This window comes from Gadus morhua, chromosome 22 (genome assembly GCF_902167405.1).
Source record: "Gadus morhua chromosome 22, gadMor3.0, whole genome shotgun sequence".
NCBI classification, from domain to species: domain Eukaryota; kingdom Metazoa; phylum Chordata; class Actinopteri; order Gadiformes; family Gadidae; genus Gadus; species Gadus morhua.
This window is the reverse complement of record NC_044069.1, coordinates 9,896,529-9,916,050: the sequence shown is the minus strand read 5'-3', so window position 1 is coordinate 9,916,050 and position 19,522 is coordinate 9,896,529. Positions and strand designations below refer to the sequence as shown.

General features: G+C 45.8%; 1 protein-coding gene across 4 annotated transcripts in view; it reads left to right on the top strand.

The window, feature by feature from the left end:
• Nucleotides 1-2,944, top strand: part of phactr4a (phosphatase and actin regulator 4a) — a 31,127-nt gene extending 28,183 nt beyond the window's left edge. For all 4 annotated transcript variants that reach the window (XM_030348113.1, XM_030348112.1, XM_030348114.1 and 1 more), the window contains 2 exons: nucleotides 826-902; nucleotides 1,201-2,944. In XM_030348113.1, coding sequence (XP_030203973.1) covers nucleotides 826-902; nucleotides 1,201-1,216 — 93 coding nt within the window. In that variant the 3' untranslated portion in view covers nucleotides 1,217-2,944. The remainder of the gene's footprint in view (nucleotides 1-825; nucleotides 903-1,200) is intronic.
• Nucleotides 2,945-19,522: the final 16,578 nt, after the last annotated feature.

Here is a 19,522-nt window from a genome sequence, read left to right as displayed (position 1 = left end):
ACAGGTGGTAACACACACGCACAGGTGGTAACACACACAGGCATCAGCACACAAAGCGTAAGCACACACTCCCACACCCAAGAATCAACACACACAAACACACAAGCATCAGCACACATACTAGCATCAACACACACAAGCAGAAGCACACAAACGGAAGCATCAGCCCACACACACAAGTCTGCGCACCAACACAAGCTTACACAGACACACACTTGCGGAGGTCCAATGCCATAGTAAGCCATCCATTTGGTGGAAAGTCTTTTTTATTTTTCTTTCTTGTGAGAGGATTTACATTCTAGGCAGATTGGGTGTCAGGGAAGGTATTCCAGGAATGCCTTTGAATGGCAGCTCTGAATGCCCCCAACCGCCCCCGCGCAGTGTATTACCTGGTCCGGTGAAGCCAGGAACATTCTTTGAATGTATGAGGAGTGGACGGAAGAAGCCAATGTATTCCTGGTATTAGGGGATAACTCTTTCTCATGTTTGGTGTCTCAGTTATTCCATTGACAAAGCCGAGTGGCCAAGGCCCAGCGGGGGGGGGGGGGGGGGGGGGGGGGGGGGGGGGGGGGGGGGGGGGGGGGGATTCTGAAACATGTAACGTAGTGTAGTTTGAAAACAATTCTGTTTTGCAATCCCCTTGTTGCTTTTTCTGTGTGTGGGGAGGGGGGGGGGGGGGGTGTTGTGCCTAGCTCAGCAAACACCAGGCGTGTCTTAACGGTGGTGTGTGTGTGTGTGTGTGTGTGTGTGTGTGTGTGTGTGTGTGTGTGTGTGTGTGTGTGTGTGTGTGTGTTGCTGCTTCCTCTTCTCCTCCTGGTAATCCAGGCCGCCATCCGCAAGGAGCTGAACGAGTTCAAGAGCTCAGAGATGGAGGTGCACGAGCAGAGCCGCATCTACACCCGGTCAGTCTCCCTCCTCCCTCCTCACGGCCCCCCAGGTCCCCCCAGGGCCCTGATCCCTGGGGGGACCGCCCGCTGCTTCCAGCGCTCCCTTCACCGCTCCCATAAATACATTATCAGATGCTCACACACACACCCGTGCGCTCACACGCATACTTCCATACACTTCCACATACATATACACACACACTACCACACACACACACACACACACGCATGCATACACATGCACGTATACACACTCACACTTACTCCTTTGGCCCAAGGAGAGCCGGTGACGTTTCCTTTTCGTTTCCTTTAGGTTTCACAGACCATAACCGTCCACCTCCACCGGATTGGTTGCGTGGGGGGGAGGAGGAGGGGGTGGAGGGGGAGGGGGATGAGAAGGTGGGGGATGATGGAAGAAAAGAATGTGCCGCTGCAGCCGACAGAAATATTGGCTCCCCCCCGTCGTTCTTAATCCTGCCCCGTGCACAGCCCTTTCCTCGACGCAACACTCCCCAACAAAACTATGTACCTAAGACCAAAAAGCCCGCTGGGTCCCCAACTGCTGACGGGTACCTTTTTGAGGGCTCCCCAAAGGCTCTAGGTGAAGAGCCACTACTGATGCTGCCCCCGGACCAGCTCCTCTGGAAGCAGAGGACCCTTTGGGCTCTCCCCATCCCTGGTGGACCCCACTGGGTCTGGGCGTCGGGGGGGGTGCGGCCGCAGGGCAGGCGACACACACAGATGAAATGGGTTTCGGGCCCGGCCCCTTACAAGATGTTACCCCCCAAGTGCCACCGGAGAGATATGTGCCCGCTGTGGTCCCGGGGCGCACCCCCCCCCCCCCCCTACCCCCTGGAGCCGGGGGGCGCTGGTCGGTAGAGTAGCGAGAGTGAAACACTAGAGCAGATTCCGAGTCCGGCCCGCGGCGGGCGTGCCGCGAGATCCTCCCCTCCACGCGACGTCTCTCCCGCAATCACTGTAGTTACTCTCAAAGGAGAGCCAATCGGACGAGGCCTTTCCCAGTACTTTACACTGTGTACGATGCGTTGTTTTAAATAGACACTTTTAAACCCCAGATCAGGAAATCCGTTGGCAGAAACGGATGGTGGTAGTTTATTCTTTTTTTTAATTGGCACGTGCGGTACTTAGTCAAACTAATTAAAAACGTAGTTGTCGGACCAGGTGCGTTTATGTTTTTCGCTGTCGTATCCGATGGCGATGGGGTGCCAACTGGCACCAGCCTTAACTCTGGGCGTGAGTCAATGTTTTTAACGTACAAGAGGTCCAGACAAAATGTGAACTGATTTGCTACAGAGCCAGTGAGTTTTGCATATGAAACCCTGTTGTGGCTCTTATTTTGAAATTTATTTTTAATCAACTGTTCTATTCTGTGAAGAAAGCAGCAATGTTGATTTTGCACCTCATCCTAATGTGTGCATTTTACTGTTTTTTTTTTGCTAAAAATGCATTTTTTTGGGTGGGCGGGTTTGGGGTGCAGCACATATGTCTAGGTGTAGCTGTCATAGGGCACTTGATTTCCTGTAAAGGAAGTATAGAACTTTTACAATTTTCAGGTTTGGAACATAACTCTCGAAAAAGCAACTAAACATTGTCATATAATTCTATATTTCTAATTTAATAATTGTTTGCGTAAAATGCACATTTGTATAATGACAACGATGTTTTAAGGTACTTTGTATATTAAGGCCAATAGTTGGCTGCAATTGTGTTGATAAATCATGTAGAGCTTAGCAACCTTTATTGTATGTCAATTTGGCAAACTGTCTGAAAGTGTTTCACAATGCTGTTAACTACGTAGACTGACTACACTGACCACAGAGATTATTTTGAATATGCAATTTTTTTTCTCCTTTTTACACTATGCAGAGATCTTTTAAACATTGAATGATAATTTGCAGCCCACTGTATAAATTAATATTTCTCACAAATTAAACAAAAAAGGTTTTTTGATCTCGACCTGAACGCGGGATTCTCATTATTACCTCTTGTTATTATTCATAATAAGGGTTGGATAATAAAACCATACTAATATCTAACCCTTGTTTTTCTTTAAGCAAATTATCCCATTTATCTGCTTATAGTGGACGATTGCATCCATTCCAGACTCCATATGGGCTTGGTGTATAGATTTTCCGGGTTATTGAACTGTTCACTTCCTTTACATGTGGCTTTGACATGACCAGATGAGGGCAGTGTTAGATTAAACGTCTTGTTTTTTAGGACTTTTCTCATGTCATCTCCACCTTCAAAGCACCTCGCCATTTCCAGAGCTCTTGGACAACAATCCACTTGGAGAAATGTTCAAGGTTTTGTTTTAACAAAAGCCTTAAGTGGCTTTTCTATTTCTATAAAAAAAAATAATGAATTGCATTAGACAAGAGGCGGGCTGCATACAATAATTGGTTGGAAGGAAAGGCTGTATAAAAGGATGAGCTGAATCAAAATTGCATTAATTTGCTTTGGGGAAATTAAGTGGTTGCCATAACCGTTCCTTTTTTCCCTCTCTTTGAACAGTTTTGTATCGTCATCCTTATGAGAAGTTTGACAAACATGAATCACTAACCGTCCGTTATAACGTAGGCCTAGATATACCTGCAAGATCGATTCATTGTCTAGTCTGTCAATAAAACTAGTATAATCACTATAAATTAATTGGTGAGCCATAATGAGCAGACATAGTGCGTTGTCGTTGAAGGTTTGGATCCATTCTTTATAATTACCGGTAGGTGTGTGTTATCTTTCACGTTTTTATAATCCAGTTACGCATTTTGAGAGTGCACAGGCTCGATTCACTCCGAGGATGGTTGGTGAAAACGGCCAATGATTCTCCAAACTCAGTTACGTCTGATTCATGGTATTGGCAGCCGTAGGCTTCTCTGTGCCATAGGTCAGACCCCTGATGTAGGCTTATGTGTTCTCTGGGTCTCCCTCAAGGCTTTGGTTTTTAATAACGGCGTTCCTGTACGTCGATCATGGCATGTGGCACCAGCGCTCTCGTCTGGTCTTCTGGACTATCGTGTAATTGCATCGTCAGAGCCGGCCCTGCTGAACGCTCCGATACAAAATATGCAAGCTCAGAAGAAGTACTGCCTGTTTGGCATTCTGTGTATAATATAGGCCTATCTATTTTTATAAATAAATAAAAACGCAAGTAAAACCCACTTGCTGTTTTTTTTTACGGATGAATGAATGGGTTTTTATGGTTATTTGGTTTTCAATGGACTCATTTCTGTAGAAAAGTCAATTCCAAACTATAATACAGCCATCACTGTAAATGACGCAGAGCCCCCTCTGTGTCATTGATTAACACATTTCATGTGGCTGGACTTCTCATGCTTAGCTTGGACCGAACAAATGATACATTCCTGTTTTGTTGTCGCCGAGCTTCAACTATAGGCCTCATTCGGTGCCTTGGAAACGTAGAACGTCATCTGCATTACTACCGTCAGATGAGAGAGAGAGAGAGAGAGAGAGAGAGAGAGAGAGAGAGAGAGATTGGGTAAACTGCTGAAAGAGCAGAAATTTCTTGACAACTTCAAGACGGCTGAATGCTAGCGGCGGCAATGGAAAGGTGTGAGGTGTGTGTGTTATTATTAAAAAAAAGGCGGGGGGGGGGTTGTCCAAATGAAGAGCATTGGACAGAATAATAACAACAGGACCAAAGGTTCCCCTTGGGAATGAGAGCCGCTGGGAAGAAAGGGTCACCGATGGCGGGGCTGTCATTACACACAGGGTGCATAACAAGGCTCTCTCCGGCCAGGGCTTCCTCGTACACCACCGCCACCCCCTCGACCACCACCCCCACCACCCTGATGGTTATTGACCCTCGCCTGCGGTGCGGAGAGACGGGAGAGGCCTGAACCCCCTTTGGCAACGTCAAATGCTACCTCTGCAGGTGGGATGGGTTGCTGAATGTGTGTGTGTGTGTTTGTACGTGAGTGTGTGTTGTGTGCGAGCGTGTGAGCATGTATGCGTGCGTGTTTGTGTGTGTGTGCGCAACCGGACAAATGTCCTGGGGTGTTCCATCCCACAAGCCTGGATAAAACAAAACCAAGCATGTGTTAGCTGGGGCAGGAGCGCTGGCCGCCCCAGGCTGTAATGCCGGGTTCCCTTAATAACACTGCATGGAGGCCTGGTGTGTTGTGTTCGGACTGCCCCTGGCCGTGTCGGAGGCGGGGAGCCCACATGGAACCTTCTCCATCTCCCATTTACTTCAATTTTCCCAGAGGGGGGTCCTCAACACACACAGACACGCATGCACACATACAGACACTTACAAACATACACACACATACAAACATACAAACGCGTGCACAAACGCACACAAGCACACACATACAAACGCACGCACACACATGCATACACACATAAAAATGCGCACACGCACATGCACACACACACATTTAATACAGGTAATGCTAGGTCATGAGAGGACTCGGTTCAGGGTCTTCGTTGTTCGACTTTATGATTGCAGTGTATGTTGGCTATGGTCTATGTATTAGGGTTATTTTTTCGGGTAAACAGGAGCGACATCTAGCAGCGACTAGACAGCTCACAGACCAAGGAGATAAGAGCAGATGGATAAACAATGAGTTGTGAGGGGTTCTTATATGGAACTTAAACTGTAAATGAACTTCATGCTGCTGTTTTATATCTACCAAATGCTACTGGTCCGGACTGTGTGTCGTTCATGTCAGGCGTAGTTTGATTGTGTGGCAGTCGCGGATTTAACCATCATTGTAAATCACGTTTCTCTCAATGACTTGTCCGTTTAAAGTCATATAAGTCGAATAAAAGAACGACTGCATGATAAATGATGTATTTGATTGAACTGGTAAACAAAATAATAACATGACTCGATGACATGGAAATTGGTGAATGAGCGAATGAGTATATAGGCCTTCATCGCAGAGGATTTGGCACTTAGGTATATCTCGTGACATGAATTAACACCCGCGTGCCTGCAGACCGATAATTAATGTAATGAGCTGCCCCCGTTTCCAACCCTCTGAGGTGGAGGCCTATTGGATATTTGGCTGCTGTCCATTACCCATAAAAGCTGGACAAGAAGAATGCCAGGTAATATAAGTTTCCGACAAGCATAATGGGGAAATGCTATGAAAGTGCTCAATATCTAAGATTGATGTTTTGTTTTTCGGGGAAAAAAAAAAAAAAGTCTTCAGGGGAGCGTGCGACGCATCAGCTCGTTTGGGGCCTGAGGAGATCACACGGCGCCGAAGGTGCAAATGCTGTTAAAGATTTGCAGGCGAGGAGGAAGGAGAAGCGAGGTTTCCAAAGCCATTAATAATATCCCTAACGCCTGGGCCTGTCCGGCTGCCTCCTCTCAACTGCTGTCGTCAATCAGATCCACAAGTATCAAATCGCATTGCTGCATTACCCGAGGCCCGGGCACTGCTAACACAATGCCCCGCTGTTCAGTCGGCCCGCGACGGGATCCAATAGAGGGAGGCCGACATGGCTGTCCTGCGGTGGCAGTTCTTATCCTGCTTTTTAACAAACCCCCAGGGCGTCTATTTGTATGAATCTACTAGGCCAGAGCAAAACCCCTTACAGCAGTCTGACTGAGTAAAATGTGTTCAAACGGAGCCGTTGGTTCTCCTCCATCACGTGTTCTTGATGATGTGATTTGATTTGAATCTCAAAAAAAACGCAAAGCAAAAGGTCAGAGTGACGTTGCCGACCCTGAAACCAAACATTGTCGTGTTATTCAGGCTTCAACACGGAGAGACGTGCCCTGATGCTGCCCCGGTACTGTTGACCCCGGGGAGAGTATTCCCTGTTGCTGCCCCGGTACTGTTGACCCCGGGGTGTGGGGGGGTTATTCCCTGTGTCTGCCCCAGTAATGTTGACCCCGGGGGGGAGGGGCAGTATTCCCTGTTAATGCCCTGGTACCGTTAGGCGTAATCCAACCCAAAGTAGTGCAACCAACTGACTCCAACTGAGTATTTTTTATCAAACGGCGCCGGTTGGTATTTGCTGCCTCAGTTGTTGACGCTTCGTGTCACAGCGGGTGAGAGGATGTTGTTTTTATGTCAGCCCTCACACCACAACGTGGTTAACGTTATGTCACATAGCGGTAAACATGTTGTGGTGTGTGGGCTGACATGAAAAGACAGATATCCTTATGGTTTATGACTGGCAGTTAAATCCTCTCGAGCATCACGGCCCACCCCCGTCTCTGGTGCACCCCCACCCCCCCGGATCACTTCCTATCATCGTGAACGTGAGGTACAGTATAACTTGCAATCAGGGCCAGGCTGGGGGACACGGGGGAAACGTCTTCAGTCTGTTGAGCTAGGCTGAAGGATGTACGAACCTGTCGTCACCTCCTTCACGTGATCCCCCTGTACCTTTCCATTTGGAGCACTTGGTTGACTTTACGACGGGCCACCCTCGATATCATAGCTTTGTATCTCACCAGCCCAAGAGTGGTTGGCCCTATTATTTTGAGGGCCGACCTAATGCTGTTACGTTGATTGAATCTCTGGTTCCCATCCAGATTACTTTGGCTCAATGGGAGTTTTATTCTAATGTGGTCAGATGTTAACGCCTGTTGGCGTGAGTGCATTAGTTCATTAGTTCATGTGAACTATGGGCCTAAACTCAATCGTTGTCCATGTAATAGGAAATTGATGATATTGATAATTTTTGATTGAATGGCAGAAGTGCTATAACCATGCATTAATTATCTGGTTAAATCACCAAGTGACCAAATGACATATTCATTTCTTACAGCCTATAAATGATTAATATCCAGGCTATATGACTCACAAACACGGACAAGTCAAATTTTAAAGGGATTGACAGCAGGATCTTGAAGCTTAAAATAACCGTAACATTCCACATAGGTATCTATAGAGTTATCTATAATATCTTCTCAGGAAAATGTCAGAGTATATTGATATAGACAGAGAGATTAACGATAATTCTAAAGAATATTCTCCCCTTCTTGGTTCAGATCCCCCAGGACCCAACCTGCAATCAGGGTCTGGTTCAGACCTCACCCATACTATCTCACACCTCTCCAAGACAGAGTTTATCAATCATTCATGACTCTGTCAGAGTGTATTGAAGAGATGTAAAAAATATTATATATAGAGAATACTAAGTTAACTAGATGTTGACCTCTTTAGAAAATGTAGGACAATTTCGACCATTATCGAACTTTACCATCCCTGCCTTCCCTTTTTGTAAATATTTCTAAACAGCTGTAAATCAGAAAAAGATTAACCAATTAACTATCAAAGGTGTGTAGTTTGCATCATTATCACCAATAGTTACAGTGGCAGTGAACCATCTAGACACTTGTCCATCATGGCACTCTGCCTTGGTGCTTTTTGGCTGGTGGAACGTCCCAACACACAATGACCAGTGATGGAATCAGATGCTTTACAGGCTCTGTGGCTCTGCTGCTTATCAGTTCCCTCATCTGAGTATGTCTTGTTGTTGACCGCTCCGTTCAAATCAGAACACATTGTACTCTTCTCTGGGTTTCTGGCGAGCTATATGCACTACCCTGGCATTGTTCGGTTCACTCATCAAACTCTTCAAACTAAGTCCAACTTCTGACTGGGCTTAGATCCAATCATAGTTTAGGATAATGGGGGTGACACCAGGGTTGGCCAACCTGATTCCTGGTCTGGTCCGTGCCACCTCAGGCAGCTCCCTGGACACCCCTGGCCGCGGGGTCATGGACCACCCAACTCTTTGTCCAATGGCCCGTTTTTGGTTTTAACACACATCCTGTCCTCCATTAAAGTCGCTCCCCGCTTGGGACTTCTACTTTCCATAGGCTCCTTAGCTCATGTTCAACACTGTCAGTCCATGAGCTTCAGCTTCCACCATTCCACCTTGAAAACCGCCACGACTATTTATACTGTTGTTTTTCTTTTCCTTTTTCTTCCAAGATATTTGGTATGCATTGCATTTCACTAAATGTCTAGGTCAGCAAGACTGGTCCCTTGAGGCTTGTTTGACCTTTCGTGCATTTTAAGGCGGTATGCTATCTCCATCAGACATTGATTTCTCTTCTTGGCCTTTGTGCTTTCTTTAGTTGTTGACAATGCAGTTTCTGGTGATCATTCTACACCTCAGAAGGTGCCATAGCGGGACCCCTAGTCATCCACCTTTCAGGGGATGCTTTCTCCATTTGGCTTCAGACAAATAGTTGCAATGAAGTTCACATTATGGCTTAAATCGTCTATTGAGTGGCGTAGTGTCTAGACACTATCAGTTAAATCCGCATAGATGGACCCTTCCATGGGTATTTCCTCAACTTAATGCAAGAAACTAACTTCAAACAACGGAATAAAACAACTTAAACGCCGATTAAAAGACATTTAAATAAAACAAAAACAGCCCAACCAGATGTGCTTATCTGTTCTACTGATTTTATCCCATTAGCTCTGGAGAGGTAACAGGTCGGATAATTAGTGTGCTGCAAGACTCATTCTGTGAGCGCAGCTAGAGTTTGGTGAGTATCAATCACCTGGCATCCCATAATATGTAGGACCAATGTATATATATATGGTTTTGTTTAGATATTTGCCTTCAAACATGTTCTCAAGGCACTTTTGCACAGGACATAATGTATGGAAATGGAATCATATCTTTTCTTTTATCATTTAGAAGAAGAGAAGGTGTAGGTATTACTTTTATAGAATCCATTTTGTTTTTGAATCTAATCGAAGACTGAACTTCATCCCATTTCAAAAGGTATATTTTACTGAATGGCTTGTATAAATGTAAACACTTATCTTTGGCAACACAAAGAAGCAGAATGCAATGCTAGAACAATAGGCTTATTGTATGAGGTCCAGGATTGTAATATCAAGATAACGTTGACACCAAATCAAATTAGACTTTATTTTTTGCTCTGCGTTGTAGAGTCAATTGGTGTAAAATGGGGAAGCTACCTGATTCTTACCTGCCAAGATGTAATAATTTATTATTCTCAATTTGCCTCAGTGCACCGATTCATTTTTTTTTATTTTTTTTTAGATGTACCCAACCAATAAAGGTGTTCCTGATTGGTGCACCATTCGGACATAGCCCAACGCTGCTGCGAATAATGAAATTGGTGCACGCTGGTGTACAGCCGGCAACAAGTTTACTCCCTCCTAACCAACCTCTCCATACTCAACTCCTACAGTATAATGTACTTTGTCAGAGAGAGAGAGAGAGAGAGAGAGAGAGAGAGAGAGAGAGAGAGAGAGAGAGAGAGAGAGAGAGAGAGAGAGAGAGAGAGAGAGAGAGAGAGAGAGAGAGAGAGAGAGAGAGAGAGAGAGAGAGAGAGAGAGAGAGAGAGAGATCTTAGTCTAAGTATTCCTCCAATATGTGCAAAAAATTGTATTTGTATCATAATGAGTATTTTCCTTCTGTTCTATCTGTATCCTATTTTACTTTTTGTGCTTTGACAACGAAGCCCAGTGGGAGAAGGCCCACAGACACTGGTGAAAGTGATCGGACAGCGTGAGGTGACCTGTGTGTTGCCATCGCTGTCCTGTGATGAAGTGTGACATGCATGGACACCAGTGGTTCGGCTGTCCCAGGCACCGTCACGCCTTCGCCCTCCTTCTCTTCGTCCGGCCCCCTCTCTGTGAATAGGTCACCCAGACGTCTGCTGGGAAATAAGAGGTGCTGTCAAAGATCCCTAGCGTGGACAATGAAATGCCACGGCGCTCGTTTGATTCATGAAAGGTTTGACAGGCCAAAAGGTCCAATGTTGGACAATTTCAAGTACTCTTTAAGCATAAGGTTCAGGCTCTTTGCCGTTTTTCACTTTGTCACCATGATCCCATTGTTTTTTTTCCCCACATGAAACATAAAATACATACTTCATCATTGATTGGTGTTGTGCAATGCATTTTGAACGCAATTTATTTTAAACCCTTACTTAGTCCTGTTGAGATTAAAGATCTCCTGTGCCTTCACAACGCGCTGCTCTGTAATTACTTGTGATTGGCGCTAATAACCAATCTCTCCCCCAAATCAGCCCAGTCCACTCTGCATCACGCAGCTCCCATCAGAGAGCCTGCGCTGTGATTGGCTCATCTAACAGGGATAATGAGCAGAACACGCACGCACATACACACTCAAGCACACACTCACACACACACACATACACGCAGGAGACACACACAAACACGAGGCACAGTGAGTTGGTTTAACTACCACTGGGACTGTGAGGGTTCTTCATAGAACCACGTTTAGAACCGCTACCATCGCTCCACTTTGTTAATATGTCATCTCAGGCTCCTTTGAGAGCACAGCGACTAATAACTAACCCACAGAGTTATTACTATGAAAAATCACACAAGGATTCTTATTTACAACACAATTATTCACTACCTTTCATATCCAATCTGAATAATCGTTGTCCCATACTGTCTTCAAAGAAGTCTTTGTTGTGTCGGTTTTCATCTGAAATGAGGAGGACTTCAGTGCCAGCTCAGCTTCCCCTGAAGAGTCCCCTGCCTGTGGGAGCCTTGTCGCCTCGTGTGAGCTTTGTGCAAGAAGCTCCCCTTAGCGCAGGACTTCCATCTGAACAAAGGAGCCATTCAAAAGCCTTTCAGCCTGCACCACTCAGAACGAGAGGGTGGTGGTGGTGTCCGGGGTCGAGGGCCGAGGGCAGCCACTTTCACTCTGCCCACAACGAGAGAATATGCAAAACACAACAAAACACAAAAACGGCTGTTCATTTTAGCTCGATACGCTCGAAACCCGGCAACAACATGTCTAACGGTACCTCCTTTGTGTGGGTCAAACGACTTCAAGGAGGCAGAGGGTTGACAGCTCTGCGGAGGGGGAGAGCCCCCGTGTGGTGCGGGGGTGTGTGGAGGGGGGAGACTCATCAGCCTGATAACGGGAGGGCGACGCTTCGTGCCTCCGCAAGGTTTTCTTATCTCAAGCTTGTCCCCCCCCCCCCCCCCCCCCTCCTGGGGGAGTGGGTGAGGGAGGGGGGCTCCCTCCAAAACAAACAGTGCAGTCGAGTGGAGGACTATGGGATCAATGGAAAACGAAGGGGGAGATTCAATATTCAGGTGGGACGGCGGGGCTGTGGGTTGCTGAGATGGAGCTGGGCGCAGGTGGGGGGGTGGGGGGGGGGTTGCATACGGTTTGTATGAAGTAAGGCTGGTTCCTACGTGTGCTCTCTCTCAGGTTGGAGGCACTGGACCAGAATGGTAAACTGGATGTGGTGCAACCAGGGCCGTAGCCCGGGTTTGAAAAGTAGCTTCAGATCCAGGGGCTCAGATTTACAAAGTTGGGTTGTGCTTTTCTCGCACACGCACCAACATATGTCACACCCGGGGGACACAAAGTAACAGGTGTCCACTGAGTTAAAGGTGACATATCTGACCACCAGGTGTGAGTGCGATTAGCCGTTACAAGCCGTTTTGAAAATCTGCCTCTTCTTACATGTTGGTGTGTCCACCTAGATGTATGACGGATTTTTAAGCAACGTTTGTTACAGTCCAACTGGGAGAATGGTAGACTGCACTATATAATATATATATATATATATTTAGGTGGACACGTACACTTGTGATGTTCGAAGAGGCCGATTTTCAAAACGGCTTGTAACGGCCAATCGCACTCACACCTAGTGGTATAATACGCATTTACTAATCTCTGAGAAGTTCTCATCCGCTGATTTGGTATACAGTTAAAGGTTAAAAAATATATATTATCGGCAAAGATTACCGAGGTTTGGACATCTGTGACCATGGTTGCGACTAGCGTGTCCCTTTGAGACTGTAAACCTGTGTTCAAGAGAGATACACAGAGACACTTGACTCTGCTTGAAAGAGCTCCACAAAGGCCACTTTGGTTCCCCAACAAGGGGATCTGAGTGCTTTTGTTACGCTGTCTCTTTTCACAGACACCGAACCGCTGATTCAGGAGTAGTGGCAAACGAAGGCAAATGAAAAAAAACAAACAAGTGGAAGTGGGAAGACATCCACACCGGCCGCGCTAAATGAGGTCTGCTGTTCTCTACGGACGTTGTGCGGGGATCACCTGCTCGCGGTCCCGTCAGCCGGTGTCTGTGGTGACGGCTGCACTGCCCGATCAGCGCGGTGGCCAATGGAGCGTGGCCGGCTCTGCCGATTCCTCGCCCCTGCCGGGTGAGTTATTGACCCGGGCCCGCGGGATCCGAGGCTTCGATAAACAAAGGCAGACAGCTTCTCACTGCGGTTTACCTGCTTCACCAGCCTCTCGAATCCTCTCTACCCCCCTCTAACACCCCCCCCCCACACCCTCCTCTCTCTCTCTCGCTATCATTCTCCCAAACAATCACTCGTCTCAGCTCCTCTCCCCACCCCCGTCTTGTGGATGGGCCGTGAATCTCAGAGCGCCTCACCTTCCCGCCCCACCTTCCCCGCCCCTCTGCTCTGACACACAATGTGGTCTTTATGTCTCCCAGAGCCGCCATACAGCCGGCGCTATCCTCTTCCTCTACCACGCGACTTTCATAAGCCCTGAAATAACTCTCCCCAGGGAGTCCTAACAAAAGAAAAAAGAAAATCCCCCACCCAAGCAATTTCTTTGTGTTGTTTTTGTCTCTCGGTTAATGTGATGGCGGTTTACTGAGGTACTGTTCTGAGGGTGTTGTGGTGTCAAGGCGTGTCCCTGAACGGAGTACAGTATACCGGGGTAGCATCCAGCTGCAGTCCCAGAGCCGGGCCATAGGGGAATAGGGTCCTGTGGAGTGCATGGCAGGTCCGTTTTTTTCAGCTTATTTCAATGTGTTGTGTCACATTCGTCTCCTAGCTGCCCCAGTCGAGTTTTTCGAGGTTAAAATTTCAAATTTCATTTCATTTTAGTAATTTGAGTAATTATTATTATTACTAATTATTTTATTGAAATTTAACAAGATAAATTTACAATGTAAAACTGGACTGGAATTCTCAAAACAAAAGTATTTTTTTCAAGTATAATTATTTATAATTTCAACACAAATTATATTATCAAAAAAAATCATGGACAAAATGGACATCTACTCATCTTCCCGCCGTTTCATCACACGCAAAAGGTAAAATAAAAACGAAAAAAACGGACCTGCCACACCACAGGCCACGTTGCCACACCACAGTCCCCGTTGCCAAATCACAGGCCCCGTTGCCACCCCACAGGGCCCGTTGCCACACCACAGTCCCCGTTGCCACCCCACAGGCCCCGTTGCCACCCCAGAGGGCCCGTTGCCACACCACAGTCCCCGTTGCCACCCCACAGGGCCCGTTGCCACATCACAGTCCCCGTTGCCACCCCACAGGGCCCGTTGCCACATCACAGGCCCTGGCTCCAGGGCTGCAGCTGGATGCTATTGGTATACCGAGAGCCACTGGACTAGAGGTGGGCGTGTTGCTAGGATATGCACCAATCAGGGTGCGTGGCCGTGTCCACACTTTGTCTGTAATGAATGAAATCAGATTGTTGGGTCTATTCTAATTGGCCTAGGTTGATAAAGACACTCAGCACAGAATTTGTATGGCACGTTTTTGGAGTTGGATGTGGATTTCTGGATTTCTGTAAGAAAAAGAGAAAAAATATACATGATATGTTATGTTATTACGTCAGCAACTATGAATTTAAAACGAGCCATACATGTAAAGCCTATGTTATAGAGCATAACCATTAAACATAACTTCTGGAACAAAACAGTAAACCATACCATATGATGGGGGACAAGAAAAAGCATTTAAACAATCATTTGGTAGAAAAATATATATTAGTGTTCAGCCCAATTCATTTAGCATATGGTTCGAATTTTGTGCTTTCCAAATAACATCATAACAGTTGGACTTTGGATACCATAGAGGAAACAGGTGGACTTTAGATATGATGTGCTTCTTCTCACACCCTGTTTGCTGAAATATATTCAGTATGACTTCTGAATTCCAAACAGCACCTGAACCAGCTGGCTTGATTTAATGGCTCATGAAATGTTGTTTTGATGGAGACATTTGTTCGCTGATGAAGGAGTTACATAAGACTGTTTCCAACAGGGAGGATTTCTGCTCTGCGAAGGCGTGGCTCTTAATGGATTCTGAAAGGAGAGTCCTGAAATACCACTAAGAGGAAACCCATTTCTTGGAAAAAGATAGTTGGAACATGTGGTTTAAGATGAGGTCGATGAGCTGTACTCTCCCTATTTTTCTAACACACGCACACGCACACATGTACACACGCACACGCACACATGTACACGCACACAAACACACACACGCAGAAACAAACACGCATGCACACAGAAACAAACATGCATACAGACACACCCAAACACAGAAAAAAACAAGCATACACACACAGAAACAAATACCCACACACACAGAAACAAACAAACACATACGCACACACACACACACACACACACACACACACATTAATAGCCCATCAGTGCCATACACCCAGTTGTGACGTGTGCACACCATTACCCTGACCGGCCCTTGATCAAACGTTTTGGAGGTTAAATGGAAAACAGAACACCCTTGAGGATTCAAATGTATGGAATCCATTCATTCATTAATCAGTTCATAATGGGATCATCACGCATGATCAAGCAGCACATTAATCTTCCCTTCGGTGCGAGCATGTTGCGTTGAGTCCCATTGATATATTGGCCTTCTGCCCAGTCGTTCTGAGCAGTGGCATTCCCTGTAACACGGCAAGCAGCCGCTACAAAGAAGGCTTTAGCCTGAAGATATACGAATGGATTCAAAAGAAAAAAAACAGCTGAAATATTGCAAGACTGGCAAGTAATGTATATACAAAAGTAAAACGCCAGCTGTATTCCAGCGAATGTAAAAATGGGGAATATATCATAGAAAAATGAGGTGAGATGATAAATATGTACATTAAATTTACGGAGTGTACATTAAATGTAAAATGATCCATCACCTTTCTGTCTGTTGTCATGGTAGTTTGGAGAGCCAAACGACTGCACGCTCACTCAGTTCCTGGCCAGGTGTGATCGATGGAACCGGGGCTCAGGATGACAGTTCCTCATACCTGCTAAGTCTCCTCAGTGTAGGCTAAGGAAGGTGGAGAGGGCTGTATGAATAGAAGACATTTTTTTGTACTGAAAACAGTTTTTATTGATCTGACTTTAAGAATTCGAGGTTATACAAACTTATATATTGTACATGATCCAATATGAACACAATGAGTTGCTTCAAAAGGTAATTTCCACGTTGTTGAAAACGTTTTCTAAGACTTGGGCCATACATTTTCTTCAGTATAGAAATGCATTTAATTTAAATTGTACGTTTTATCAAATAAAAAATGTATAGCTTTAATTAAAAATGTTTTAATCATTTAATAAACCTAACTAAATTGCAATGATATCTTTCATCAAACCCAAAAAAGTATAAATGTAATAAAAAATCCTTGCGGCACATTGATATTGATTGACATTTACAGTGCCTCTGTATATTTACATTAGAACATTAAAACAACATTTCTTAACAAAACTCAAATACTGCAAGTACTCAAGCTGTGAACAAGTGACTGGTAAGACACAGTTCTATAATGGAACTTTCCCCAACACCAGAATGAAATTGTTACATATAGGCTCAGGGACGCAGAAAAATAGAGACACACACATTCACAAGCTACTGAGCTCAACTGTACAGATTGTTGCAAAGCTTGAGTTCATTAGGTTGCTGCATGGTGGAAAAGTAGATGAGCAGCGGGAGCATGGCAACAGCATTGCAACCGACGGTAACTACTTCAGAATCTCTGATACCTCAATAACAGTACCTATAACTTCTGACGTCGCCTGGGAATCTTTCACCACGAATATCGCCATAGTTGTCTGAAGAGTATAGTTTACCATTCCCTTTCCGCAGTTCCGCAGACGTGAGTAGAGCCCAAAAAACAATAACATTAAGGGCTACAAAATCTGAAATAGATGGTCTCACGAGGCTTGCGTATTTGTGCAAGTTAAAATAATTCACCACTTATTTTATTGTCAAATGAATGGTCTGGCATTACAACACACACGTCATGTCAACAAAGATAGCCCATTCTAGTGGTTGGGGTGTTTGACTCCCAGCCGAAGTTACTTGGTTTTAGAACCCTACTGATGCTGGATTTTAGAAGCCGATGCCGATATAGATTTCGTGTGAGGCCACCCTGAGTGACCATCGCTAAATACGGAAGGCATGGACGTCAATGATCACAAGGACTCCGCCGTGCGTGAAATAGGTTTCGTTAAATGGATCGAATCAATCAAACAGACATTTTTTTTGTTGCGTCAGCAACTTAAATTTAAATTATTTATTTTCCCCCGTAGCTGTACCTTCAATAAATCCGAGATTTATTGAATAAATTTCAGTGCAAGGCTAAATAAGCAATTGATGTCATGTTCATTTGATTTAATTAAAAAAACACCCGTAGCCATGTGTGTTAAATAATCTTTTATTAGAATAATCTTTCACAAGTGTACAGATCAAATCAAAACGTTAGTGTTTCCTGGAAGAAGCTTGATGCGCATGCGTTGGACCGCTTGCAAAAGACGTTGGTGTGGCGGACAGAGAAAGAGATGAAGCACATCGCTCAAATGTCGCACAAACTACACACCAACATGCTATTAACACACGGTTTGTTGTTATGTGCACGACACTAGTGAGCCTTCGCTAGGTGTATGACAAATTTGAGAGGATTCCAGGATTAGGTAAATTTAAATTTCTGCCCTATTTCTGCCCCCAATCAAAAACCCAATCAAATCATGAAATAATTTGTGTTCCACCCAAAAGCGTCTCTCTCCTTTGTTGCCGTGACAATTCCACAATGTATTTAAAACAAATCAAAGAAATGAGCAGGATACATAGAAAACAAAAGCATCCATGTGATTCATTTAACAGCCCACACATTATGATCACCCCGGTCACCTCTGACCTATGGCCTGATCAGCCTGGGTGGAGCTGCGACCTTGGGTAGACTATCTCTAGGTCAACAACTTGATTAATGGCCCACATGAGGCCAAATGATATTCCCATACATATTAAACCATTCGTTTGATTGAAAAATTATGCCTCCACAGCTAAATGTCACTATATAGCAAAACAGACCAAAATCTATATGATAATACATTATAGTCAGATGATCATTGAATAAATGAGTTTTGTCTCATTCTTCCAATGGTTTCATTTATGAAGCTCAAGGGGAAGTCTCTTTGACAATGCTCCATAATGCATTGGCAACAGAGATAGCAGAGAGCTCTTTATCTAGCTTATGCAAAGCTACATCCCTCAGAGTCGGGTCCGATAAAGCAGCAAATGGAGAAGCGTGTTTAAACGTAGGATCCAAACACAGACTGAATTGGCAAGCAGCTGGGAGCTCCCTAAATCAATTGACAGAGCAAAGAAAATGCATCTTTGAATGAGCCTATATAGAAATGTTATTTCATTCCCAGTTCTAAACCCGAGAGAATAAGCACATGGCCCAGCCATAATACAGAGTGTAGATCAGAACGGCAGGCCATGACAACCACTAACCTCCTTTGGCTTGTCAACAAACTGATTTAGTGCCACAGACGAGCCACCGGGCGACTGTAAGGAGGAGGAAGAGGTTCCTCCTGAGACTCAGAAACCTTGGGAGGAGGCAGGCCGTCCTGGGTCTCCTGTTCACCAGGCGGGCCACCTCTCTGCAAACACAGACTCTGACTGCACCACTTCAACATGTCCCGGTGGGGAGATAAGCTGAAACACCAAGGTTCTGTCAAGGTTGTGTCTGTTAAGGTTTTGCCGCGTAAACCCCCTTCTGAAAGCTTCATCCACCCACTCTGCAGATGAGTTTGTTCATTATAGCGTGAACGGACCTGGGCTCCCAGGTCCAGGTGCTGGGCCGTCTTCACCTGGACGTTTTGTCTACCCAGGAGTCTAGAAGGACGGCTGGCTCCGAGAGGAGGACTGCTGGGTCCCAGATGAGGACGGCTGGGTCCCAGATGAGGCCTCCGGGTGCCTCCTGGCCGGGGCGGGGGGCAGCTCTCTCTCTGTGTCTCTAATGAGCGGGAGCAGGAATCGTTATCCTCGAAATAGATTTGAATATATTTATAGTTTTAAATAGCAGCCGTCAGTGCAAAAGTTTACATATACTCTCTCTTACGCCAAACGACGACGTAGCCAAGCGAGGCAAAACGTGTCGTTGATACCGTTTTCAGTTTTCCTCTTACGCTTGTTGACATTATTGCCTTCTTTCGGACCCTCCGAAAGGTGTATCCAAGGTTCAGGGTAAGGTGAGCTTGTAGAGGGCCGGCACGGTGCGCCACGGCGCCCTAATGGGGCCTAATGGAGGCAGGAGAGGCTTCAGCACGGGGAGCTAGGGGGAGGCTGGGGGGAGGAGGGGGGGGGGGGGGCTCGGGTGATTGATTCCATTAGCGGTGGGCTGACTCACATCAACCACTGTGGCCCCAGATAGCTCTGGCTGTTTGTCTGTCTGTCTCTGTGTGTCTCTCCCTCTGCCCCCCCCCCCCACCCTGGAGTTGACCTGTATGGACGGACTACACAACATGGCATCAGACATGGAGAGGTGTCTAAACGCTGTTGGTGTCTTAGAAGGTCAGCCCAGGCAGGCAGACATGACATAAGGTC